Source organism: Vulpes lagopus, chromosome 8 (assembly GCF_018345385.1).
Source record: "Vulpes lagopus strain Blue_001 chromosome 8, ASM1834538v1, whole genome shotgun sequence".
Classification (NCBI taxonomy): domain Eukaryota; kingdom Metazoa; phylum Chordata; class Mammalia; order Carnivora; family Canidae; genus Vulpes; species Vulpes lagopus.
The window spans coordinates 124,780,382-124,803,930 of NC_054831.1; the positions used below are offsets into that span (position 1 = coordinate 124,780,382).

Below are 23,549 nucleotides of genomic sequence, written 5' to 3' on the forward strand. Positions count from 1 at the left end.
ATGATAAAATATGTATAGAACATAAAATTCATCATTTCAACCATTTCATTTATTTAGGAGAGAGAGAGAGCAAGCAGGAGGGGAGGGGCAGAGGGAGAGGGAGAGAGAGAAAATCTTAATCAGTTTCCATGCTCATCATGAAGCCTGATGCAGGGCTTGATCCCATGATCTTGAGATCATGACCTGAGCTAAAATCACGAGTGAGATGCTTCACCAACTAAGCCACCCAGGCACCTGTTAACCATTTTTTTAAATTTATGTATTTATTTTGGAGAGTGTGTGTCTACTTATGTTTTTGCCATTTTTGAGTTGTTCCTTTGTTATTGAGTTTTAGGAGGTTCTTTGAATATTCTGGATATTAATCACTTATCGGAATATGATTTGCAAATATTTTCTCCCATTTTGTGGGTTACGATTTTATCTTGATAGTAGCATTCTTTGATGCCCAAACGTGATGAAGTCCAATTTATCTGTCTTTCCTTTTATTGTCTGTGATTTTGGTGTCAAATTCAAGAAATCATTGGCAAATCCAATGTCATGAAGTTTATCCCCCATGTTGTTTTCAAAGAGTTTTAGAGTGTTAGCTTTTACATTTAGGTCTTTGATCCATTTGTATGTAGTGTCAGGTAAGGGTCCAATTTCATTCTTTTGTATGTGGATCTCTAATCTTCCCAGCATCATTTATTGAAAAGGCTGGGGATCCCTGGGTGGCGCAGCGGTTTGGCGCCTGCCTTTGGCCCAGGGCGCGATCCTGGAGACCCGGGATCGAATCCCACGTCGGGCTCCCGGTGCATGGAGCCTGCTTCTCCCTCTGCCTGTGTCTCTGCCCCTCTCTCTCTGTGACTATCATAAATAAATAAAAAAAAAATTAAGAAAAGGCTGTCCTTTCCCCATTGAATGGTCTTGGCATCCTTTTTGAAAATTATTTGACCATATATGCAAGGGTTTATTTCTGGGTTCTCTATTCTAGTGTATTCTATTGATCTATATGTATTCCTTTTGGGCTTATACCACACTGTTTTTTATTATTGTATTAATATTTTAATATTATATTATTATATAATGCTATATTATATTAATTATAATAATATTATTATATTATTAACATACTAAGTTTTGAAATCAGAAAATGTTAGTTCTCCAAATTTGTTCTTATTTTTCAAGATTACTTTAGCTATTCAGGTCCCTTGAGGTTCCACATTAATTTTAGGTTGGATTTTTCTATTTCTGCAAAAAATATCATTGGGGATTGCACGTGAATTTGCAGATCCAAACTTTGGATAGTATTGACATCTTAACAATATTGTCTCCCAGTTCATGTAGATGGAATACCTTTCCATCTATTTCTTCTTTATTTTTTTAAATGTTTGTTTATTTATTTATTTGACAGAGAGATAAGTGCGAGCACACGCATGAGCAGGGAGAAGGAGCAGAGGGAGAGGGAAGCCGACTCCAGACTCCCCAGTGAGCAGGGAGCCTGATTCGGGGCTTTATCCCAGGACTTGGAGATCATGACCTGGCTTAGCCAAGTGAGCTACCCTTATTCCTGTCTAATTTCAGGAATAGTTTGTAGTTTTCAGTGCGCAATTCAGTGCACAAAAATAAATATGTCATTATAGTCATTAAAATCATACATAAGTATTTTAAAACAAATGCCATGCTATAGTTTGGGGTCATGTTCAGTCCTCTAGCTGCAGATTTGAGAATTCGATGAGTACTTCTCTGTTATGATGGAGGAAATCGTTGGTGTGGCAAAAGCATAACAAAACACTTCTCAGGTCTTGTTCTCTCCTTAGCTAAAACCTGAGGCCTCAGAAGGCAGGAACAGTGCCTTCTACACCTCCCCTGAAAATGCCTGTCAGTGCACTTACCACTTGGCTATCCACCCACCCAGTAGCCACAACGACTGTTCACAAAATGCAAATTTGATCATCTCTCTTTGCTTAAAACCCATCAAATGCATTGCTATTAGGATAGCTGTTGACGTGTTCTCCAAGGTCAGTGTTATGTTCCCAGTCAATACATCTTAGTAAGTTCATCCCGGCTCCCTCACTGCTCTGCAGTCATTCAGGCCTTCTTTCCATCTTTCTAAATGTTTTTTTCAAACATTTCTAATTGCAGCCTACAGTAAGAAATTTATTTTACGTTGCAACCTGGTTGGCATATATCACAACAAAAGATTTGCAAAGCAATTCTTAGCTTTACTACTTATGCAATACACTCCAGTAGTTTTTATTTTTCTTAGAAAGTTGGCACCCACTTGATTGCTACGACCAATTGATGGAGAACAACATGGATTTTGTAAAACACTGCTCTAAGCCTTCCATTTCTTTGCCTCAGGGTCTTTGCATTTGCTATGCTCTCTGGAAAGCTTTTCTCGTGCCCTCTTCATCTGGATAAATCTTACTTATTCTCAAAGTATGAAATCAAGGATGCTTCTCGCTCACTTGTGCGCTCTCTCTCTCTCTCTCCCTCCCTCCCGTCCACTGCCTGCATTTGAATCCTGGAGATCGTGATGGAAGAGTCAACATTTGCGAAGGGCACATTTCATCTTACTATTGCAAAAGGTACTAATTATACAACTATTTGTGTGACTATCAGTATCTGTCTTCCCACAACGCGCAGACTCTAAATCCTTCGATTATCTTTATCTTCACAGTCCTAGCCTCACTTTGCCATGGCAAGTAGGAAGCACTCAGGAAAAACGTAAGGGAGAAGGAAGAACTTGCCAGAAAGAATCAAAACCTGGAAGCTGGAAAACAGAGCCCGCGTTGACGTCATCACACCGCCCCAGAAGCCCCGCCCTAAAGGCGAGGACACGCCCCCTCGGCGGTCGGCGGTCACGTGGGGCTCAGCGGAGGCGCGCGGGGGAAGCTGGGCCAAGATGGCGACCATGAGGAAGGTGTTGCCGCGGAGACTGGTGGGCTTGGCGTCTCTCCGGGCTGTAAGTGCCCCGGCCCGCCGAGGGGCGGCCCTGCGGGCACCGTGACGGTCGGGGTCGGGGCCCCGGCCCGTGGCGGCTGCTCTCTGAGAGGCCAAGCCGGACAGCTCCTCAAGCCACAGTCGGGAGGGCCTTGGAGTCTTGGATCCTTTGTCCCGCGCAGATCCCTTGAGGGGCACGGGGAGACTGAGGCCTAGAGATGGGGAACGACTTGCCCGGGTCGTAGAGACCTGGGGCGCCATCCCAGGTGTCCTCATTCCGTCCAAGGCTCTTCCCGGCCACCCTGGCGCCTTCTCGCTCTGAGCTTCCGAACTCTCCAAGCTCCTTTGTAGTGAAAATCACGAATAATCTTCCAGTTCCGAGTGGAAAAAAAAGCAAGGTCCCCGCCCCCCCCCCCCCCGCCCCGCCTGCGTTTCCAGCCCGTGTTGTGCCTGGGGACACTTGGAGAGCTACGGTAGCGCCAAGGAGGACTGGGGCCGCGTCGGGCCGTGTGCGACTCCCCTGGAATGGTCCTTCGGGCGTGGGCCCCGGTGTTTACCCCCGCCCCTGCTCAGGGAGTCAGGGGAAGTGTAGCAGAGCTGGTTCCTCAGGGTTGAAGAAATTGTTTCGGCTACAGCTGAAGCTGTGGGTCTTCCAGTGGTGCTGCCACTTTCTGGGTTGAATGACGATTACTTGCTCTCTGAACCTCAGTTTTCTCATGTATGACACAGGTAAACATTGCCCCAGGGTTCTCTGGAGAGAAAGGGAAACGTAGGTAAAGCATCTGACATTGGTTTAGCTCACAGTAAGTGATAAATCAGTGGCGTTATTTTTGCTTTAAGTGTAGAAAGAGTAAGAAAAGTAGGAGTTACAAATGTGTGGTGGGGGAAATGACACTGTCGTAGCAGCGGGCCCTTCAGAAAACCACTTTTAATGGCTACTAGGCCACCTGCCAGTTGTTAAGGTGTAAAATAAAGATGGTATTTCCAACTTGAAAAACCAAAAAAATTACATGAGATCGTGATGATTATGTGCTTTGAGAAAATTCTGGGTTTAATGAGGTGGTGGTCCTAGGCCCTCTGTGGGTTTACGAACCTAGGCTTGCTATCGGAAACAGATGGTTCAAGGTCAGACTTCTTCACTTGCTAGCTGTGTGATTTTCATCATCTTTCTGAGGCTATTTCTTCCTATATGAAGTTGAGATAATGATAGCCCCTGCCATGTAGGGACTAAACAAGGTACTGATCCTGAAGTTTGCACTGGACTTCAGTTGGTATTAGCTGTTGGTAGACGTTCGCTGTAACTCAGGAGGCCTGGCCTAGGACTTTTGTGGTTAGAGGAGATCATCTAACCACAGAGCTGAGCTGTACAGAGGGAATAAACTAGGTGTTTAACCAAGACCAGAGAAGAATGGGGGGACAGGAAGGTGGTTTACAGGTTAAAAACCAGGGCTGTAGATCTACAATGCCAGGTTCAGATAATGATTGTGACCAGCTAACCATTTGTGACCTTGGGAAGGTTGCTTAATCTCTGGGCTTCATGTTTTTCACAGTACAATGGAGATTGTAATTGTTCCTACCTAATAAGGTTATTGAGAGGATGATATGGGTTTATATGTAAAAAGCTCTTCTAAGTGCCTGACCAATATTAAATGCTTAATTAATGTGAATTATTGTTTTATTATTATGTGAAGAGTTGTTATGGGGAAGGAAGTGGAATTAAGTGTGTCCTGTTCTAGTAAAAGGAACTTGGAGGCAGGTCTTGCTTGCTTTCAACAACATCCAATAGTCATCTTTCAAACCCCTGTAATGTCCCAGGGCCTTGGAATTATAGCAACAGATAAAACCAAGTCCCTGCCTCATGCAGCTTCCATTCCAGTGGGATCAACTTAGGGCAATGTAGCAGCATAGGAACATCCCTGTGGTAGTGACATCCAACTTTCAGGGACCTTCCAACCTAGCCTGTTGACTTCATGAAATTCAGTGGCTCATCACCTTAGTCTCTAGGAAGTTTTCCTGACTGAAAGCGAGGCCAGTTCAGGTGAATTGTTCAAATTCCAGCTGATTCGTAGCCCAGAATGTTTCCTTCCTCAAGGGTTTCAGGAGTTTGGGATCCTTACCAGGTCACCCAGTGCACTTCTCCCCTTGCCCCATTGCAGTTGGGTTTACCCAGATTAAATCTGGTAAATCAAAGTTAATTTGAAGAGTTACAGTATTAAGAAGAACAGAAGAAAAGAGGGAAAAGAAGCCTCATATTGTTTGGTGGTAAGGATGGGCAGATTTGGGGCAGACTTTATTTTTTTTTTTATATAAGATTTTACTTACTTAGGGATCCCTGGGTGGCGCAGCGGTTTGGCGCCTGCCTTTGGCCCAGGGCGCGATCCTGGAGACCCGGGATCGAATCCCACATCAGGCTCCCAGTGCATGGAGCCTGCTTCTCCCTCTGCCTGTGTCTCTGCCTCTCTCTCTCTCTCTCTCTCTCTGTGACTATCATAAATAAATAAATAAATAAATTTAAAAAAAAAAGATTTTATTTACTTATTCATGTGAGACAGAGAGGCAGAGACACAGGCAGAGGGAGAAGCAGGCTCCATGCAGGGAGGCCGATGTGGGACTCGATCCCAGAACTCCAGGATCATGCTCTGAGCTTAAGGCAGGTGCTCAACCACTGAGCCACCCAGGTGTCCCTGAGGCAGACTTTAAATGGAGGAGACTCAAAGCCTTTTTTACTGTGTTCAATTTTTGGTGTCCTCTCTCCTCAGACCCACTCCTCGTCATCACCCAGCCTATGACTGTAACAGAACAAGTCATCCTCCATACCCAAACCCCACAGAGTCCAAGGCTAACTACTCCTCCCCATACCTGGGAAATGCCCTCCCCTCAGGGCAGCTATGCCCTTCACGCATTTATTGTTTCGGTGACTTTAATGAGTGAGTGCCTGGTTTGTGCCAAGCACAAGGTCACACACAAAGGATGGAACAGAGGTCAAGACAAAGTCTCATAGAGCTTATTCTCATTATTGTTAGTGCTCTGAAGGAATTAGAGGTTTTCTTTAAGGGTAGGGACAGAGGGAGAGGGAGAGAGAATCTCAAGCATGCTCCATGCCCAGCGCGGAGCACAGTGTGGGGCTCACACTCACCACCCTGAGATCACGACCTGAGCCGAAATCAAGAGTCAGATGCTGGGACACCTGGGTGGCTCAGCGGTTGAGCACCTGCCTTCGGCCCAGAGCATGATCCTGGAGTCCTGGGACCGAGTCCCACATTGGGCTCCCTGCATGGAGCCTGCTTCTCTGCCTCTTTGTGTCTCTCATGAATAAATAAATAAAATCTTAAAAAAAGAGAGAGAGAGAGAGAGACGCTTAACCAACTGAGCCACCCAGGCATCCCAGGAATTAGAGTTTTGAAATAGAAAATATTGAGGGTCAGGGGATTGGCAGCTTTACAAAGGGCAGTCAGAGGAAGCCTGTCTGGCTGAAAAGTGAAAAGGAGTCAGATGTGGAAGAGCCAGGTGAAGAGGATTCTGGGGAGAGGGAGCAGTGACCCCTGAGAGGGAGGAAGGCCTTTAGGGCTGCAGTTTAGGGATCCCACTCAGGGAGGCTCAAGTGAGGACAAGTAAGGAGCTCACTGGGGGGTGTGGGACAGTAGAAACAAGTCATGAGTTCACTGAGATCAGCAGGAACCAAGTGATAAGAAACTTCTAGCCCATAGTGAGTCGGGTAAGGTGATGAATCTGGTTTCTGGCTTAAGCATTAGAATGCATGTGTTGCTTTTTACTGAGAAAGCATGAAGCCAGACAGGGCTTTAGAATTTGAACAGTTCTATTTGGGGACTTCTAAGTTTAGGAGGTACAAACAGGTTTGTGAAAGAAACAACTGAAATGTTCAGCTAGCAGACAGGCAGTTGGAAATGGGCCGGTACTGGGAGCATGATTCTCTTGCCCATTCCTCAGTGAAATACTTTGGTTCTTTTTTTTTCTTCCTTCTAAAACAAACCAAATGTGAGAGTACATAGTGTTTACAGTGAGAAATACTGCTTCTTGTCTCAGTGAAGGTGGATCCGTTCTTTTAGATTTGTCGCCTTGGAGAATTGTGACAATCTCCTACTGTTACCTCTTGTTTCCTCTTTTAAACCGCAGGTCAGCACCTCTTCTCTGGGTACTTTTCCAAAGCAAGTGAAAATTGTGGAAGTTGGTGCCCGAGATGGACTACAGAATGAAAAGGTAAAGATAGAAATCAACCAAAAGAGGTTTTTTGAGCAGTAAGAGTTGCCTGTGGAGGGCACAGCAGGGATGGACGGAGTTATGCAAGATATGATCACCCCACCCAATACAGAGCAAAGTCAGGGAGGCCAGGCAGGCGCATGACAGTAAAGCAATCTAAGATGGCAGAGCAAAAAGTATGGTGTCCCTGGGTCCATCTCAAGGCTTCGTGGAGCAGTGCAGATGGTAAAGGCTGCAGGAAAGTAAGGGGAGTGTGAGGGCATGCCTCTTATCTGATAATTCTAATTCCATGTAAGGGGACTCATCCAAAGAACATCATGAAGGCCACCTGCAAAGACAGCCTTAGAGATGTTCCTCACAGCCTCATAATGAAACAGTTGGAAACCACCTCAGTGCTCACTGTGGAGAAAGTCCAGATACTTTATTTATTTATTTATTTTAGTCAAGATACTTTAATGATTTCATAAAATGGATTAGGAAGCTGTTACTAATAGAAGAGTATGTTAAGTGACTGAAGCAGATTATAAAATAAGATATGTTTTCATTTATTTTTTATGTAAAGAGACTTTATATATCTGTGGCAACATCTGTCTAGAAAAGGATCTAGAACAGTGCTGTTCAGTAGCACTTGCTGTGAAGATGGAAACATTTTAGATGTGAGCTGTTCTGGACAAGTGGCTATTGAGCACTTAAAATATGGCTAGTGTGGTCGGGGAACTGAAACTTTGTTTTTATGTTATTTAAGTTAATGCAAATTTAAATAACCACATATGGCTAGTGTCTAATGTACTGGACTACACAGATCTAGAATGTCACATTATCAGAGCATTACTAGTGTTATCTCTGGGAGATTTTAAGGATTTTCTTTTGTTTGGGGCACGTTTTCTGAAATTATTGTACATGATTTTTTTTTTCAATCATGTACCATCAAGAGAAGCTTTTTATTTTTTTATTTTTTGGAAAGCCTAGCTATAATAGAGCTTATTGATAACAATAAACTGTAAGCTCTGTGAGAGCAGAATCATGTCTGTTCTGCTCACTGCTATATCCCTAGCACCTAGCACAATCCCTGGAAAATTCTCAGAAATTACTTTTGGGATGGATTAAGGTAAAGCAGTGGGAGAAAGATTGAGAGGGTTGGGATGGAAGGGCCTGGTGAGAAGGACTTGCAGTTCTTGGAATTTTTTTTACCTGATACTGTAAGCACTAGGGAGCCATAGAAGGCTTTTGAGGAGAGTGAAACAATGGAGACTGTTTTAGAAAGATTCCTGTGTGGGATGAATTACTAGAGTGAGACCATGCCGTAGTAGATAGGGGAGAATGATAGATTTGGAAAGAGGGATGCATAGAATCTGGCGAGCAGCTAGGCATGGTAGGGGAGGGATAGAAAGAAGCAATAGGTCAATCATGTGAGGACAAAGTCCTGTGCCAGTTAGGAGACAGTAAGGGGGACAGTGTGATACTTTGGGGGCCCCATCTCATAAGACCCAGACAGAGGGTTAGTCCTCTCTGCCCTTTCAGGCCATGGCACATTGCTCTCAATTTGTTTGTGATGGGGTCATAAATTAACAGTTAAGAAAAAACTTTTATGATAGAAAAATATTGTTTCCATGTAAATATTAACACCTTTTCAGGAGAGAAGCTGCCTCCACTGCAAAATGCTATCTGGCAAGGATTATGTGTGAATTCGTGTTCATGTTTGGAAGCCGAGATAGTGAAGTGCATGCTGTAGCAGAGCTTTGAACTACCAGGCACTGTATCTAAGACCATTTTATTCCCATCGTTGCTAACCTGTCTTTTCTGGCATTTCTCTCTCCATTACAGAATATTGTATCTACTTCTACAAAAATCAAGCTGATAGACATGCTTTCAGAAGCAGGACTCCCTGTTATAGAAGCCACCAGCTTTGTGTCCCCCAAGTGGGTTCCCCAGGTGAGCCCCAGCCCTCAGTAAGAAGCATTTCTCAGATGAAAGAGGTGAGGTTTTGCATTTGCTCTGGAAGTAAGGAGAGGTTGGGAACAGAGGTCTCCAGATCTCTGGCTTGGTCTCAGGTGACTTCTAGTAGCATGGTACAGCAGAAAACATCACCTGGAAGGTAGGAGGCATAGCTCCTGTCTTGGCTTTGCCCCCAGCTCACTTGGGGACCTTGAGGTCTTTCCCTCTCCGGACTGAGGGTTACCTCTTGGGCCTCTTCTGGCTCTGGAAGTCTGAAATCTCTAGCCCTGTCTAGAGATGTGGTGTCTGGTTTGTAAAAGGGAAAGACAGACAACAGCTCTTTCATAGAAACAATCATGTGGGAAGAAAGATCCTGTTTCAGCTGAGTGTTAAGTAACACAGAGTCATTCTCAGGAAGTGGCTGCCAGTGTTGTTACTGCTTATGTGAAGCTGGCAGGATTAGCCAAAGAGAGAAATTGAGGGACTTACTGGCACCAGAGAGCCTTCTGGCCCATCAGCGGTCAGATAGATAGTAAAAGCACGGGGGAGGGTAGCTCTGCAAGAGGACTCATTCTCCCATGGTTCTGGACAACAGATTTTGTGATAAAAATGTTTTCTCAGGGCGCCTGAGTGGCTCAGGCAGAAAGCATCTGCCTTCAGCTCAGGTCATGATCCTGGAGTCCCAAGATCAAGCCCCACATCCGGGTCCCTGCTCAGCAGGCAGTCTGTTTCTCCCTCTGCCCCTCACCTTGTCTGTGTACGCACGTGTTTGCTCTCTCTCTCATAAAAACAAGACAAAACAAAAAAATGTTTTCTCTACCTGAGCTCTCTGCCTGCCTTGGCAGTGACGTGGCCATGTCTCCTTTGGCTCCCAGATGGCTGACTGTGCTGAAGTCTTGAAGGGCATCCAGAAATTTCCTGGCATCAACTACCCAGTCCTCACCCCAAATATCAAAGGCTTCCAGGCAGCGGTAAGAAACTTGATGGCAGAGGTCCCTGAAATGAGATTGATGGCATTGGTCCCTGTCTTGTCGATGGGCCCTAGTCCCTGTCCTGGGCTGTTTGTCTGAAGTAATGATGAGCACTGTCAGAGAGACCCAAGGCAGTCCTGGTCCTCACACCCTCAGCTCTCTGATCTTAACCAGCTACTTAACCTCCCTGAGCCTCAGACTCTGCCTGTAAGTTAGAGCTGATCATAGTACCTAGTGCTGGGAGGATTTCAGAGGATACGATGCACCTGCGTTACTTGCCAAGAGCCTGGGAGAAGGGAAGCACTTAATAAGTATTAGCTCCATACAAAAAAAAAAAAAAAAAAAGCATTAGCTCCTGTTGTTATTATCCATTCCTCTTTAAAGAAGGTGCTCACACTCCCCACAGGGGTTGCTAGTATCTGCCCTCTTTCTTAGAGGGTTGGACAAGAACATCGTTAGGGATTCTGATTCTGAATTTAGGCAGAAAGCTTTTCTTAAGAGTGATGTCCAGGGTGATGATGGCGGCAGCAGTGCTGGTCTTTGGAGGAAGGCCAAGGGTGATGCTGTTTCTTTAATGGAGATATAATTCACTGTGTTAATTTCCATAAGAAAAAAAAAGCTAGGTGGCTTAAAACGTATTCTTTCACAACTTTGGAGGCAGCAAGTCTAAAATGTGTTGGTAGGGCTGGCTCCTTCTGAGGGCCAGGAGGACCAATCTGTTCCATGGCTCCCATAGCTTCGGTAAAGATTGGCAGTCCTTGGCGTTCCGTGGCTTGTATACCTCATTCCCATTCCCGCCTCCATCTTCACTGGCCTTCCCCTCTGCATGTGTCTTCACGTGGCCTCCGTTTTAGAAGGACGCCCCTCATATTGGAGTCAGGACCTCTGTGACCTCATTTTAACTAACAATTTCTACACCCACCCTATTTCCAGATAAGGCCACATTCTGAGGTGCTGGGGATTGGGACTCCTACAGATCTTTTTTGAGGAGGACATAGTTCAGCCCACAGTACTTGTGTATTATAAAATTCGCTGTAAGAAAAGGGCTTTGCCACGCTGGTGTTCCTCAAAGAGAAGAAGGCTGAAAGGAATTCACCGTGCTGTTGGCAGGTTGCTGCTGGAGCGAAGGAGGTGACCATCTTTGCAGCTGCCTCGGAGCTGTTCACCAAGAAAAACACCAATTGCTCCATTGATGAGAGTTTACAGAGGTCCGACGACATCTTCAGGGCCGCTCGGGCCGCCGGTATCCCTGTGCGTGGGTGAGTCAAGACTGCCTTTCCCTCAGTACCATTCTGGAAGGGGGCCAGGCTCTGACTCCAGCCACCCTCCCCCCTACAAACTCCTCATCCGGGCTGCACGCTGCCCACACTCCACATCTTTCCTCAAGCAGCTGTGGTCAAATCCTGGCAGGTGCTTTCTCCAAATTTGGTTTTGGGGTCAGTTCACCAGAGGAATCCAGCAGGACTGGGCACTAACTGGGGTTTGTGGAGGCCAGATGAATCCCAGCTCCACCACCTCCTCTTCACACGTCTAAAGAGCCCCCTTGGCCTCTAGGTCTCCACCGTCACATCTTTAATGGCAGGAATGCCAGGCGTTATCCAGTTTGTTATCTAACTGTGACCTCAGAGTCTCCCAGCAGGGAGGGCTGTCCTTGCTTCCAGATGACAGCTGGCTCAGGAAGGCTGAAGGGTGAGGTTGCCCCACTGTCCACACTGCAGCCGAGTGCTCTTTCAGAAGTGCACATCTGATCACCTCACTCCCTGGTTAAAAACCTGTCAATGACTCCCCGACTTCGGGCTTTTCAACCTGTTTATAAGACCCTGCCTTTCTCTGCAGCCTCCTCATTCACTGTTCCTCACTTTCCAGCCCCATCTCCTCAGCACACTGCATTCCAGCTTGACTGGAACTTTGTTCCTTGTGTCACATGCTCCCACTCTCTCACCTCTGGGCCTTTGCACGTGCTTTCCATAGACTCAGCACTGTCTTGCTCCTACGTCCTATTTGCGCTAACTCCTGCTCATCCTTCAGATCCCCACAGGGAGGCCAGCTTCTCCAGGGAGCTTTCTCTATCTGTCAGCTGGTGTGGTGCCTCTTGTCAGGCTCTCCTGGCCCCCTGGACTGCATGTTGGCTTCTACCCTGCCTCCTGCCCCCTCTAGATCATGCACCCCACGAGGGCAGAGCCCACACACCAGTGTTCCTGGTGGGCTCCTTCCCGCATCACAGGGCCGGGACACTCAGGAAGTGAGGGTGGATGGCTGGGTGGGTGCGTGGGGAAGCAGGGGCTCCTAGGGTCTGCCTGACTCCCAAGCCTGTGCTCATTCCTCATCATCTCCCTTGTCCTTGTTCAGTAATGATTGGAGTACAAGGGGCAGAAAGAAGTTTGAGAAAACACCTTGAGATCTTTGAGCCTGAAATTACATGTGTGATGCCTCTCACAGGCAGAGCAGTTTGTAGACTCTGAGAGGCTTCAGTGGGGCCTTAGCTCCAGCAGAGCAGGTAGGAACAGAAGCCCACCAGGACCCAGACATCCAGACTCCTTCCCACAGCTTGCAAGTTGTGGTGATCAGGCCCATGCCCAGTGGTCCAGCCACAGGCTGTGCTGCTCTGCCTCTGGCTCTCTGTGCCTCGGCTGTTCTGCCCTTCGTTCTGTGGCTTGAGCACACCCAGGGCCTCTGCACTGTTCTCTCTCTGCCTGGAATGCTCTTCCAGGGACTCTCCCACCACCTGTTCCCCTCCTCGGCTCCCACATCACGGCCTCTGAGGCCTTCCTGGGTCACCCCGGCTCCTGTCAACCTCCTCTAGTTGCTCCTGCCACATCCCCTATTCTTCCTTTCATTGCGCATTACTCTGAGATCATCTCACCCTTCCCTTTGGTTGCTCTTATATCGGCTCTCTCCCTAACTGGAAATCACCTTCGTGAGGATTGGGACCTTGTCCCTCTTGTTCACTGCGTGACCCGGTGCCTGGCACATAGTGGGCAACTCAGGAAATATCAGTTGAATAAATGAGTGTGTGAATCCTTGGGCAGCCCACTGGAGCAGCTGATCCTTGGCCCCAGGCCAACCCAGCCCTTTTGTTCCTTCTTGGGTTTCATCTGTCCTTGATCCATTCCTGTGAACAGAGGCCCCAGCTGCCCTTGTGGCACATGTTCTGCTTTATCTCACTACCATTCGGCTCAGGTGCCTCCTCACTGGAGCCAGCGGCCTAATAGGCGCCCCCCCTGCCCTGCCCTGGCTCTCCACTGCCCCCTCCTGGCATTACGTGGCATTCCCTTCGTTCTGGCTCCACAGTATTGACTTGGCCTTTCCCCCAGGCATTTGACCTGCCCTACTTCAGGGATGTGTGTCTGTGTCAAACAGCTACCCTGCGTCAGCCCTGCTGGGGAGCTCAGGGGCACTGACACCATCCCTTCCCTGTCCTCCCACAGGTATGTCTCCTGTGTGCTTGGATGCCCCTATGAAGGCAAGATCTCCCCGGCTAAAGTAGTTGAGGTGTGTGTATGTTGGGGCAGGGGTTTTCTGTGGGTTGTCTACCTTGCCTGCCCCTGAGCTTCCCCTTGCCACCCTTTCATGGTGGGTCACTGATGTCATTCCTTCTCCCGCTCCTTCACTAAGTGCCTCTGGGAGCGCAGCCCAGCACCTGCTCCTGGAGTCCTGCCTCCCAGCTTGGCCTGATGCCTCTGAAGCCTTCCCCTCTGCCCCAGCCTGAAAGCCTCTGATTTGGTTTCCAGTCTGGTCCATGGCAGGTGATAGTTGAGGTGATCTGAGGAAAGGCTCCGTACCCCGGCTCCCTGCGGTTCCTCGCGGTGGTCGGAGGGGCCATGGCCTCCGAGTCCTCTGAGCTGTGACCAGGTCAGCACTGGAGAGTGCAGCGTGGGAACTGAGTTTGAGCAACCCCAGAGCTTATGCTGCTTGATTGTCAGTGTCACCCTGCAAATTTGGTGGTGTTAATGCTATTCCATTTCTAAAGCAAGGTAGCAGACTAAATAATTTGCCACATGGCTTGCAGATGGTGACTCTAGGTCTCAACCCCCACTTTACCTCCAAACCCACCTGCTCTTCCTGCACACGGGGTAGCAGCAAGGAGAGCATGGTGCTGACTGCGCTCCCGTCTCTGCCTCCCCTCCTGTCCCACCAGTCCTCAGTCCTCATTGCCTCCCCACAGAGGCTCACCACGACTCTCAGCTCTCAGAAGAAGCAGTGGAAGCTCCAAAAGGATCAGCCCTTTGCCAATGCCCCACAGCCAGGGAGCCGCTGCACTGGGCTGGTACCCTAGTGTCTGCTGCTCCAGAGCCTGCTCTTTTGCTGCAGCCTCTGCCTCCACCGGCTGTCCTCAGTCGGCTGCCTGGGCACTGAGGGACTCACTGTACCATCTACCCGGCACACCTCCATTGAGTGTCACCTGTGTCCCTGGCCCTGTCACACCCTCCACCTTCTCTGGCAGCTCATTGTGGAGGCAGCATCCCCGCAAGTGGGGCATATGCTGCACTGGTTATTCAGTGACTTTCGGGATTTGCAGATGAGCTTCTAAAAGTTGAAACAGTTATGTACTTTTATTAAAAATATGTATCTAGGGGATCCCTGGGTGGCGCAGTGGTTTGGTGCCTGCCTTTGGCCCAGGGCGCGATCCTGGAGACCCGGGATCGAATCCCACGTCAGGCTCCCGGTTCATGGAGCCTGCTTCTCCCTCTGCCTGTGTCTCTGCCTCTCTCTCTCTCTCTGTGACTATCATAAATAAATAAAAAATTAAAAAAAAATGTATCTAGCACCTCAGACCCACGAAATCATAGGTCTTAGGTGAACTTACTGATTCCAGGACTTGGCTCTGACACTGTGTAGGGGCAGTAAGAGTGGAACGAGGTCCAAGGCACAGCAGCAGGAGAGGGCAGGAGGACGTCATGGGGCTGCAGTGCAGGGCCGCTCCAGTGACCAGCTCTGTGCCCTCACGTCTCTGCTTTCTAGTGAGTAGATTGGGGAATATAGTTCCCACTCAGTCATAAGGAGCCCATGATCTGACAGGAATTTGGGGTTTCAAACAGGGCGATGTTCTACACAGGCCCAGGACCCCTGTGTCTGAGGTCCGAAGAATCCGATGTCCTCCAAGTACTTGCTTGCCTCCCCAGGTCACCAAGAAGATATACTCAATGGGCTGCTATGAGATCTCCCTGGGGGACACCATCGGTGTGGGAACCCCAGGGGTTATGAAGGACATGCTGTCTGCGGTCATGCACGAGGTTCCTGTGTCTGCTCTGGCTGTCCACTGCCATGACACCTATGGCCAGGCCCTGGCCAACACCTTGATGGCCTTGCAGGTATTCAGGACATGAGTCCACTCTCCTAAAGGGCTTAGTGGCAGGACAGCTAGGTTCATGTGTTCTTTCAGCGAGTGTTCATGCATAGCTGTGTGCCAGGCCCTGGGCCGGCCACAGTGGACACAGACATGTGACCCTGGCCTATGAGAGTGTGTTAGGGAAGACAGGCAAGGGAGTTTCGTGATAATCCCCATGCGTTCTGACAGATCACGTGCAGGGAGGAAGCACACGGCCAAGGAAGGCCTGCATCCCAGCAGGGGAGGTCGGAGAACATTTGCCAGAAGAGACCTGAATGAGGCTTGGAGAGTGTGAGGAAGTTAAGCAGTTGGAAAAGGGAAGCAGGAAGCTGACAGCCCTGTGCTATAAGGCTGAGGTGGGGCTTGGGGGAGGATGCACACCTCCGCCTAGTGAGTACGGTGACTGTGCACATGCACGTGGGGAGCCCCCGCAAGGAGACGGGAAGTGGAGAGGCAGGCAGAGGTCACTCCAGGGGAGCCTTTCATGCTGTTCCCAAAGATTGAACTGAGGCTTCAGATTGGGTTTCCTTTAAGGTTTGTTCTTGTGGGCTGGCCACCCCTTAGAAGGAAAGTTCTGAGTGTCTGACCACAGGCTGGGTCTGTGTCTTGGGTCTGACCTTGCTGTCACACTGGTTGAAGTCTGGCCTGTTGTCTTTAGGTTCGCTAAAGCAATCCTGGGCCATCTTTGTTTCTTGGTTGGTTTGTGTTTTTCCTTTTTTATTTCTTAGTGGGGTTTTTTTTCTTCTTCTTTCTCTTACCTCCTGGAGGCTCAGGTCTCTAAGCCACGTGATTCGGTAACTTTCTGGGTTTGGTTTCTCCATTGTAGCTGTCCAGGTTAAGGTCTGATGGGGGAGGAGAAAAAGGAACAGTCATAGGGAGAATGGCTGGTACAGACCCAGGGAAATGAGATAAGCCCCCTGGGCTTAGAGACCCGACCTGAAGTGAGAGCAGCCTCAGGCGGGGGTGGTGGGGTGGGTAAATGAGTCACGGTAAACAACAGGGGCCTGAAATAAATCTCAGCTGTGGGAGGCACTTCCTTTGAGTTTGTGATCCAGAAGGGCCTGAGGAGACCTCTCATGGTGAGGAGTTGAGCATGGAAGGAATAAGGGAAGATACCCCTGGCAGAGGAACCGGTGTCCACAAAAAAGATGCACACTGTTGAACTAAAAAGAGAAACATTAACAGAATCCTTAGCCAAAGTAAAGAACTTGTTGGAATTTCAGGGAGTTGATTGGGAGGTTTGCCAAGGAACAGCTTTGTAGGTTCTGAGCCCCACAATGACACCCACATTTCACCATCCTTGTGTTTCCAGATGGGAGTGAGTGTGGTGGACTCTTCTGTGGCAGGACTTGGAGGCTGTCCCTATGCACAGGGGGCATCTGGAAACTTGGCCACTGAGGACCTTGTCTACATGCTGTCTGGCTTGGGCATTCACACGGTAAGCGCGCCTGCCCCCTAGTGGCGACAGCCCCGAACTGACTGGAACCATCCCTGAAGGCAGAGGACAGAGCTGATGGTTTTGTTTAGGGGTTTTTTGGTGATAGGGCAGTTACCAGGTAACAGAGAGGCACCAAGGTGTAGGGAAAGGGCCACATCCATGACCTGAGTCCCTTCCCTCTGGATCTTTGTTCCGTGTAGAATGAGGGCTGGAGAAGGAGATGGCCCTCCCCAGAGCTCTGTCAGAGTCGGTGAGGGCCCTCGGTGGTGGGTTGGAAGCCGTATTGCTTCTGAACTTTGGGACCAGGTGGAACTTGGTTTAAACCCTAGTCCTGCCATTGACAGGCTGTGTCACTTAACAAAGGGCTTCACCTCTGTGGGCCTAAGAAACAGGAATGCTGACAGCACCTCTTGTGGGCCTGTAGTGAGGACTAGGTAGGACAACGGACACACCTGTGAGCTCCTGTCATGGACGGGTTTTCAGGGTGGCCCTTTCAGGTAGTGTGTCCCCCCCACCTCCCAATCCATGCCGCCTGGCAGTCCGCTACTTCATTACACACTTGTCGACGACTGCAGGCCAGGTCCTGTGCAGGGCTCTGGAGATGGGGACTGAACAAGACTGTCGAGACCCCTGCGCTCCCTGGTGGCAGCACCGGACACCAATCCACAGACTAAGGCATCTTCTACAAGGAGAGTCCCAGGGGTAACCCCAGACGGCAGGAGGCTAGGCCTTGCAGGCAGGGGCAGTCCCGGCATAAGAGGGACCTGTACTCTCAGTATCACGGTTTTCTGTCGTCTGATATTTCCCTGGGCGTTGCAGGCATGTCATGACCTAGTGTGTTGTTTCTCAAAGGGTGTGAACCTCCAGAAGCTCCTGGAAGCTGGAACCTTTATCTGCCAAGCCCTGAACAGAAAAACCAGTTCCAAAGTGGCTCAGGCTATCTGTAAACTGTGAGTCCCTTTGGGGGACTCTGTGGGAATAGGGGCACACATGAATGATTCGGGAAAGGGCACATGGGAATGAAATGAACAGGAGCAGGCACCTGCCTGGCAGGTCTGCACCTAGGTCTCTCCTGCAGAGGGGAGGTGGGAGGTAAGGGACAGGAGCTGCTTGGCCCCAGGCCCTCCCTGCCAGACCCTGGTCGGAGTCAGAAGCCTGAGCGCCTGCAGGTCTCCTTGGATCCACCGGCCCAGGAGTTGAAAGCCTGGGGGCTCCCTGGAACCAAGTTCCCTGGTGCTGAGGCCTCATCTCTGGGTGAAGTCCGTCAGCTAGCTACACAGCCTGACCCTGCTGTGGCCCTGGGGCCATCGCTGAGTGCGGAGAGCAAAGGGGCCTGGAGGAGTTATTCCCAGGCTGGCAGAGGGCCTTTGCGGAAGGGCTTGAGGGCTGAGCTGCTCTGCTGACCACCTGCCAACCCTTCCAAGCGTCTTTGGAAAATGTCCCCTCTGAACATGATATTTGAACACAGCTTATGTAATTAAAGGTCTGATGACACGGAAGCATGCGGTACTGCTGTTGTGCAGGTGTGTGTGCATGGGGGGCTACGGCGTGGCGTTCCGGAGGGCCATGTAGACGCGGATCTTCTCCATTTCCCCGCCCGAGCCCCGCATTCATTCCTGGACACCAGCGGCTGCGGGCAGGCTCAGGCGTGGCCAGGACACCCTGACAGGTGGGGGCGCGGGCGGGGGCGCTGCCGTCCGTCCGGCCGCCGCTTCTGCGCTGTGGCTGCTCACGCAGGAGGCCACGACTGTGCCCCACCTTTCCTCTCGAAAGAAGCACCTCACCTTGTGGCAGGTCTGGCGGGCAGGGTGCGGACACGGCGGCCCGGGCGGAGCCGAGCGCAGGCCGCAGCGCCATCCCCCGGGCCTCCGCGCCAACCCGGCCGGGCGCGGGGGCCGCAAACCAGCCCTCCCGGAGCCAGCCTCCTCCGGCCGGCGCCGCCCCGACCGCCGCGGCCGCTCGCCGGGGCCGGTTTCCGGCGGGGCCGCCTCCGAACGGGCTCGGCGGACACGCAAGGCTGGGGGGGAGGCGGTGCGCGCGGAGCCCGGCTCGTCCGGCCCGCCCTCGGCCCGCGGCTCCCTGGGGCCCGCGCCTCCGCTCCGGCCCCGGCCCCGGTCCCGGTCCCGGCCCGGGCCCCGGCGCCGAGCCGCGCAGGCGCCCTGACGCCGCGGCCCTTGGTCCTCCCGGCGCCCCGTAGCCCGCGCTCCCCGGTGACACGTTTCCTTGGGGGCGGGGAGGGGGCGGGGCCGGGCGGGCCGTCGGCTCTTAAAGGGGCCCGGGCCCGGGGCGCGGGAGGCGGCGCCGCTGGAGGCAGCGCGGGGCGTGCGGTCCGGAGCAGGTTCGGGAGGCGAGTGGGTGGGAGGCCTGGCGGGCTCGCGAGGGGCCGGGTGGGCTGCGGGGAGCGAGGGAGGACGTGGGGGGTCCCGGTTGCGTCCTGGGCAGGGTCCCAGTAGGGCGGGCCCTGCGGCTCCCTGCTCCCGCCGCCCTGGCTGGGCGGCCCTGGTTCATTCATTCCCGACCCGGGGTCTCCGAGCTCGGACCCCGGAGAGCCACGGCCCCAATCCCAGCCCGACGCCCACCGCCGCCTCCCCTCCATTTTGCAGACTGGGGACACCGAGGCGGCCACAGCCAAGGGGTCACCCCGCCGGTGGGGGGGCGAGGCTGGGCTCACCAGCCTTCCGGCCTCCTGGGGTCCCCCCGCGACCCCTCTGCGGGCTTCCGCCTGGCGGAGTGGGGGTGGGGCGGCCTCGGCGCCCGGAGCAGAGTCCAGCGCGGGGCGGGGGGCGGGGGGAGGGCGAGCTGCTCGGTGCGAGGCTGGCGCGCCGGAGCCCGGCTAGCTCCGCTGTGTGTCCTCGGGCAGATTCCCTCCCCTCTCTGACCTCAGTACCCCGGTGGGTAAAGCGCCAGCAGCACACCTGCCTCGTCAGGAATCCAGGAGGATAACGCAGAAGCGGCGCTCGGTGCAGTGGGCGGGAGTGGACGCCCGGAGGCAGAGGGAGGCAGAGGGAGGCAGCCGGAGGCAGGCAGGCGGCCGGCCGGCCCCGCCGAATGAAAGACCTCAGTGTCTGGAGCCCGGAGCCCTCCCGCGGCCCCCCCACCCCAGGCCGCAGAGTTTGTTCAGGGCGGAGGTGCACACCTGGCAGTGGAGCCGGGACCGGGGCCACGTCTACAGCCCCGGCTGCGTGCCGCCTGAGGTGGGGTGGGATCCTCGGCTCCCAGCGGGCAGTGACCCAGCTGGCCCTGGCCCCCGCTGCTGGGTGCGGCCCCCTCCAGGACCTCGGTGCTGCAGCTTGGCACAGCACCCCACCCTGGGGCCATTGGCTGTATTTCCTGCTTCCTCCCAGCTGACTCTTGAGGGAGAGGAGTCGGGGGCAGCCTGGAGCAGGAAGTCCTCATCACTGGGCGGCTCACACCAGTGAGGGCACAGGGACTGCGAAGGCCCGAATGCGAGCAGAGCGCCTCTTCCTGGGCTCTCGCTCATCCTCTCAATCCCAGGTGCGCTGGGCCTGACACCGTGGTGCCTGCGCATCGGTCTCCCGCCCGTAACGTGACAGGCTTTTCAGGTCCCCTCACTTAATCCTCACTGCCACATGATGTTTGTACAATAAGCTCCAACTCCTAGAGATGGAAACTGAGGCCAGGAGAGGATAACTGCTGTAAGGCCAGAAAGAGGTGGTATCCAGACTCGGCCAGGGGCTGATTCCAGAGCCACCCTATTAACTAGGACACGCTACTGCCTCCCTCCGACATTAGACGGAGGCCCTGAGCAGGCCGTCTCGGCCACCTCCAACACTATATTCTGGGCCAGGTACCATGGCAGAGAAGGTGCTGGTGACAGGCGGGGCTGGCTACATCGGCAGCCACACAGTGCTGGAGCTGCTGGAGGCCGGCTATTTGCCCGTGGTCATCGACAACTTCCACAATGCCATTCGTGGTGAGCACGGGGGTCCGGGGCCAGGGCTTCAGGCAGGGATGGAAGGAACCGTGGGTCCCGCCTCCACCTGTGGGTGTGGGTCAGTCTCGTCCCCTGGGAGCCCAGGACCCGTGTCCTCCTTTGATGGCCTCCTCGTGCCCAACCAGGAAAGGGCTCCATGCCGGAGAGCCTGCAGCGGGTTCAGGAGCTGACGGGCCGCTCTGTGGAGTTTGAGGAGATGGACATCTTGGACCAGGCAGCCCTCCAGCGTCTCTTCGAGAAGGTGGGTCCTGTAGGCAAGGGGGCCTGGCCAAGGGCCAGGCCTGTAGAGCAACAACCTCTGACCCTGGCTCTGCCCCTGTAGCACAGCTTTACGGCAGTCATCCACTTTGCGGGCCTCAAGGCCGTGGGAGAGTCCGTGCAGAAGCCTCTGGATTATTACAGAGTTAACCTGACGGGAAGCATCCAACTGCTGGAGGTGAGACATGCGGCAAGGGCACAGACACCAGGAGGCCCCCACCAGGCGGGTGTGCCAGACACCGTGGATGAGGGCCCGAAGGGGAGGGTCAGGCAGGGGGCCCACGCTGTATCACCTTAGATCCCGGTCTCTACATCTCTGCCTCCATCTCCCCACCTACAAGCCGCAGCCCCTCTCACTCATGGGGGGGCGAGGGACGTGTGAGGCCGAGGCCCCTGACACTGCTCCCCCCACCCACCCGCCGGTGGCCAGATCATGAGGGCCCATGGGGTGAAGAACCTGGTATTCAGCAGCTCAGCCACCGTGTACGGGAACCCACAGTACCTGCCCCTGGATGAGGCCCACCCCACAGGTGGCTGTACCAACCCCTACGGCAAGTCCAAGTACTTCATCGAGGAAATGATCCGGGACCTGTGCCAGGCAGACAAGGTAAGGGCCCGCCCTGCCCCAGCCTGGGTTCCACTCACGGACTCAAGGCCTCCCACGAGGGATCCCTGGGTGGCGCAGCGGTTTGGCGCTTGCCTTTGGCCCAGGGCGCGATCCTGGAGACCCGGGATCAAATCCCATGTCGGGCTCCTGGTGCATGGAGCCTGCTTCTCCCTCTGCCTGTGTCTCTGCCTCTCTCTCTCTCTCTCTCTCTCTCTCTGTGTGTGTGTGTGACTATCACAAATAAATAAAAATTAAAAAAAAAAATTTAAAAAAAAAAGGCCTCCCACGACCCTGAGGGTGGGATCCTGAGCACTGCCCACCTAGGCAGAAGTGGCAGGGACTTGCCCACCAGTCAGAGCACTGGGTGGACAGACACAGACCAGGCACAGAGGGGACATGGGGTAAAGAGCTCTGGATTCAGCCTGGACACAGCCAGCGCATCACCTGATCTGTGTCCCACAGGCCTGGAACGCAGTGCTGCTGCGGTACTTCAACCCCATAGGCGCCCATGCCTCGGGCTGCATTGGCGAGGATCCCCAGGGCATCCCCAACAACCTCATGCCCTATGTTTCCCAGGTAAGGGAGAAGGGGAGGGTCAGGGGATGGGGTGGCCCTAGGACTGAACGAAACAGCTGGTGCCAAGGGCCTGGGAAGAGCTGACCGGACTTCCACCCCAGGTGGCAATTGGGCGACGGGAGGTGCTGAATGTCTTTGGTAATGACTATGACACGGAGGATGGCACAGGTGAGCCCAGGACCATGAGGATCCAGGAGTGGGAGCCAGGGGCCAAATGGGGTCAGACAGACACTCTGCTGAGCACCCCCCTGCACCCCACCACCTCCTCCGCAGGTGTCCGGGATTATATCCATGTTGTGGATCTGGCCAAGGGCCATATCGCGGCCTTGAGGAAGCTGAAGGAGCAGTGTGGCTGTCGGGTAGGGAGAGAGAGGCGGTCCCAAGGGGGTAGTTAGTCCAACCTGCTCTCTAACGCCGCCCCCTCTCCCGGGCAGATCTACAACCTGGGCACGGGCACGGGCTACTCGGTGCTGCAGATGGTCGAGGCCATGAAGAAGGCTTCTGGGCAGGAGGTAGGCCAGCTGCCCCCCTGGGCTCCCCTCCCATGAGCCTCCCTGATGGGCTCCTTTGCCTGCCTTGGTGCTAGGTGACTGCACCTACATTTCTGAGCCTGGTGGGCAGCCAGGTGGCTGAGGCCAGGGCCAGCTAAGACCACTTCATCTCTGGCAGATCCCATACAAGGTGGTGGCACGGCGGGAAGGTGACGTGGCTGCCTGTTATGCCAACCCCAGCCTGGCCCTCAAGGAGCTGGGCTGGACAGCCGTCTTAGGGCTGGACAGGATGTGTGAGTCTCTGCCCCATCCTCGGCCCCCACCCCGACCCCTGGGAGGAGTCAGGGGCTGGGGGTGCTGACTGGGTCTGAGCATGCCCAACCTGGGCTGCCCGAGCTGGTGGATCCCAGCGTGGCCCCTCTGCGCACTTGCCCATCACAGGTGAGGACCTGTGGCGCTGGCAGAAGCAGAACCCTTCAGGCTTTGGTGGCCAGGCCTGAGGCTCTCCCCTGCCACACATAGGAGAGGAGACAAACGACAGCCTGCTCTCCGGCCTCTGGTGGGCACCCATGGCTTCAGCCTCCCTACCTCAAGCCCCAGCTGGGCCTGCTCAGCCCGCCAGGCACAAGGCCCAGTGCTGTGCTGGGCAGGAGTTGGGGCTCGAGCCCTTCAGGCTCCAGGAAGCATCGGGACCACCAGAAGCGAACGGGGGAGCAGGGGCCCTGGGACAGGCACTAATTTATACTGCTCTGAAAGAGCTTCCCAAAGTATTTAAAATAAAAGTTTTTTAACATTGGGACAGAATTCTTGCACGTGGTCACTCTCTACCCTTTGGATAGAATCATCCAG

The 23,549-nt window shown here is 52.9% G+C and overlaps 3 protein-coding genes across 11 annotated transcripts; 2 read left to right on the forward strand and 1 right to left on the reverse strand.

The window, feature by feature from the left end:
* The first annotated feature begins 2,830 nt into the window (after nt 1-2,830).
* HMGCL (3-hydroxy-3-methylglutaryl-CoA lyase) lies at nt 2,831-18,312 on the forward strand. 3 transcript variants are annotated; one of them, XM_041765098.1, is made up of 10 exons: nt 2,868-2,944; nt 5,079-5,184; nt 7,057-7,140; nt 8,965-9,072; nt 9,951-10,046; nt 11,157-11,305; nt 13,475-13,538; nt 15,170-15,358; nt 16,688-16,813; nt 17,666-18,312. In XM_041765098.1, exons 4-10 carry the CDS (start codon nt 9,004-9,006, stop codon nt 17,765-17,767), a joined length of 795 nt encoding a protein of 264 aa, XP_041621032.1. In that variant the 5' UTR covers nt 2,868-2,944; nt 5,079-5,184; nt 7,057-7,140; nt 8,965-9,003; the 3' UTR covers nt 17,768-18,312. The 3 variants fall into 3 exon arrangements, with proteins under 3 accessions (XP_041621030.1, XP_041621032.1, XP_041621031.1); XM_041765096.1 differs by lacking the exon at nt 5,079-5,184 and having other exon boundaries at nt 2,831-2,944; XM_041765097.1 differs by lacking the exons at nt 2,868-2,944; nt 5,079-5,184 and adding an exon at nt 3,516-3,651.
* Nucleotides 3,538-19,903, reverse strand: LOC121496621 (translation initiation factor IF-2-like). 4 transcript variants are annotated; one of them, XR_005989284.1, is made up of 6 exons: nt 18,598-19,903; nt 16,312-16,538; nt 16,134-16,217; nt 13,829-13,976; nt 9,896-10,071; nt 3,538-3,673 (listed from the first exon to the last, which is right to left on the reverse strand). XR_005989284.1 is itself a non-coding variant. In XM_041765095.1 (4 exons), the coding sequence occupies exons 1-3, from the start codon at nt 19,407-19,409 to the stop codon at nt 16,153-16,155; spliced, it is 1,104 nt and encodes a 367-aa protein (XP_041621029.1). In that variant the 5' UTR covers nt 19,410-19,903; the 3' UTR covers nt 3,539-3,673; nt 16,134-16,152. The 4 variants fall into 4 exon arrangements, 1 of the variants encoding a protein (XP_041621029.1); XR_005989285.1 differs by lacking the exon at nt 13,829-13,976 and adding an exon at nt 14,854-15,004; XR_005989283.1 differs by lacking the exon at nt 13,829-13,976.
* On the forward strand, nt 18,368-23,496 carry GALE (UDP-galactose-4-epimerase). Of its 4 annotated transcripts, XM_041765094.1 has the most exons (11): nt 19,095-19,151; nt 20,622-20,747; nt 20,894-21,009; nt 21,091-21,204; nt 21,457-21,633; nt 22,096-22,209; nt 22,311-22,377; nt 22,483-22,568; nt 22,644-22,721; nt 22,879-22,993; nt 23,142-23,496. In XM_041765094.1, exons 2-11 carry the CDS (start codon nt 20,627-20,629, stop codon nt 23,198-23,200), a joined length of 1,047 nt encoding a protein of 348 aa, XP_041621028.1. In that variant the 5' UTR covers nt 19,095-19,151; nt 20,622-20,626; the 3' UTR covers nt 23,201-23,496. The 4 variants fall into 4 exon arrangements, with proteins under 4 accessions (XP_041621026.1, XP_041621027.1, XP_041621028.1 ...); XM_041765092.1 differs by lacking the exon at nt 19,095-19,151 and adding an exon at nt 18,368-18,482 and having other exon boundaries at nt 22,311-22,568; XM_041765093.1 differs by lacking the exon at nt 19,095-19,151 and adding an exon at nt 18,522-18,607 and having other exon boundaries at nt 22,311-22,568.
* Nucleotides 23,497-23,549: the final 53 nt, after the last annotated feature.

What these genes read in the sequence shown, in the direction of transcription:
- HMGCL (XM_041765096.1), top strand. Translation starts at nt 2,885, where the DNA reads ATGGCGACCATGAGGAAGGTGTTGCCGCGGAGACTGGTGGGCTTGGCG. An exon ending in TCAAAGGCTTCCAGGCAGCG is followed by an intron (nt 10,047 to 11,156) that starts GTAAGAAACTTG and finishes TGCTGTTGGCAG; the next exon opens with GTTGCTGCTGGAGCGAAGGA. An exon ending in CCCCGGCTAAAGTAGTTGAG is followed by an intron (nt 13,539 to 15,169) that starts GTGTGTGTATGT and finishes TTGCCTCCCCAG; the next exon opens with GTCACCAAGAAGATATACTC.
- LOC121496621 (XM_041765095.1), bottom strand. Translation starts at nt 19,409, where the DNA reads ATGGAGGGGAGGCGGCGGTGGGCGTCGGGCTGGGATTGGGGCCGTGGC. An exon ending in CCCGCCAGACCTGCCACAAG is followed by an intron (nt 16,539 to 18,597) that starts GTGAGGTGCTTC and finishes TTCTCTTTTTAG; the next exon opens with TTCAACAGTGTGCATCTTTT. An exon ending in TGAGGCTGCTCTCACTTCAG is followed by an intron (nt 16,218 to 16,311) that starts GTCGGGTCTCTA and finishes CTCCCCCATCAG; the next exon opens with ACCTTAACCTGGACAGCTAC.
- GALE (XM_041765092.1), top strand. Translation starts at nt 20,627, where the DNA reads ATGGCAGAGAAGGTGCTGGTGACAGGCGGGGCTGGCTACATCGGCAGC. An exon ending in GAAGCATCCAACTGCTGGAG is followed by an intron (nt 21,205 to 21,456) that starts GTGAGACATGCG and finishes GCCGGTGGCCAG; the next exon opens with ATCATGAGGGCCCATGGGGT. An exon ending in AGGAGCAGTGTGGCTGTCGG is followed by an intron (nt 22,569 to 22,643) that starts GTAGGGAGAGAG and finishes TCTCCCGGGCAG; the next exon opens with ATCTACAACCTGGGCACGGG.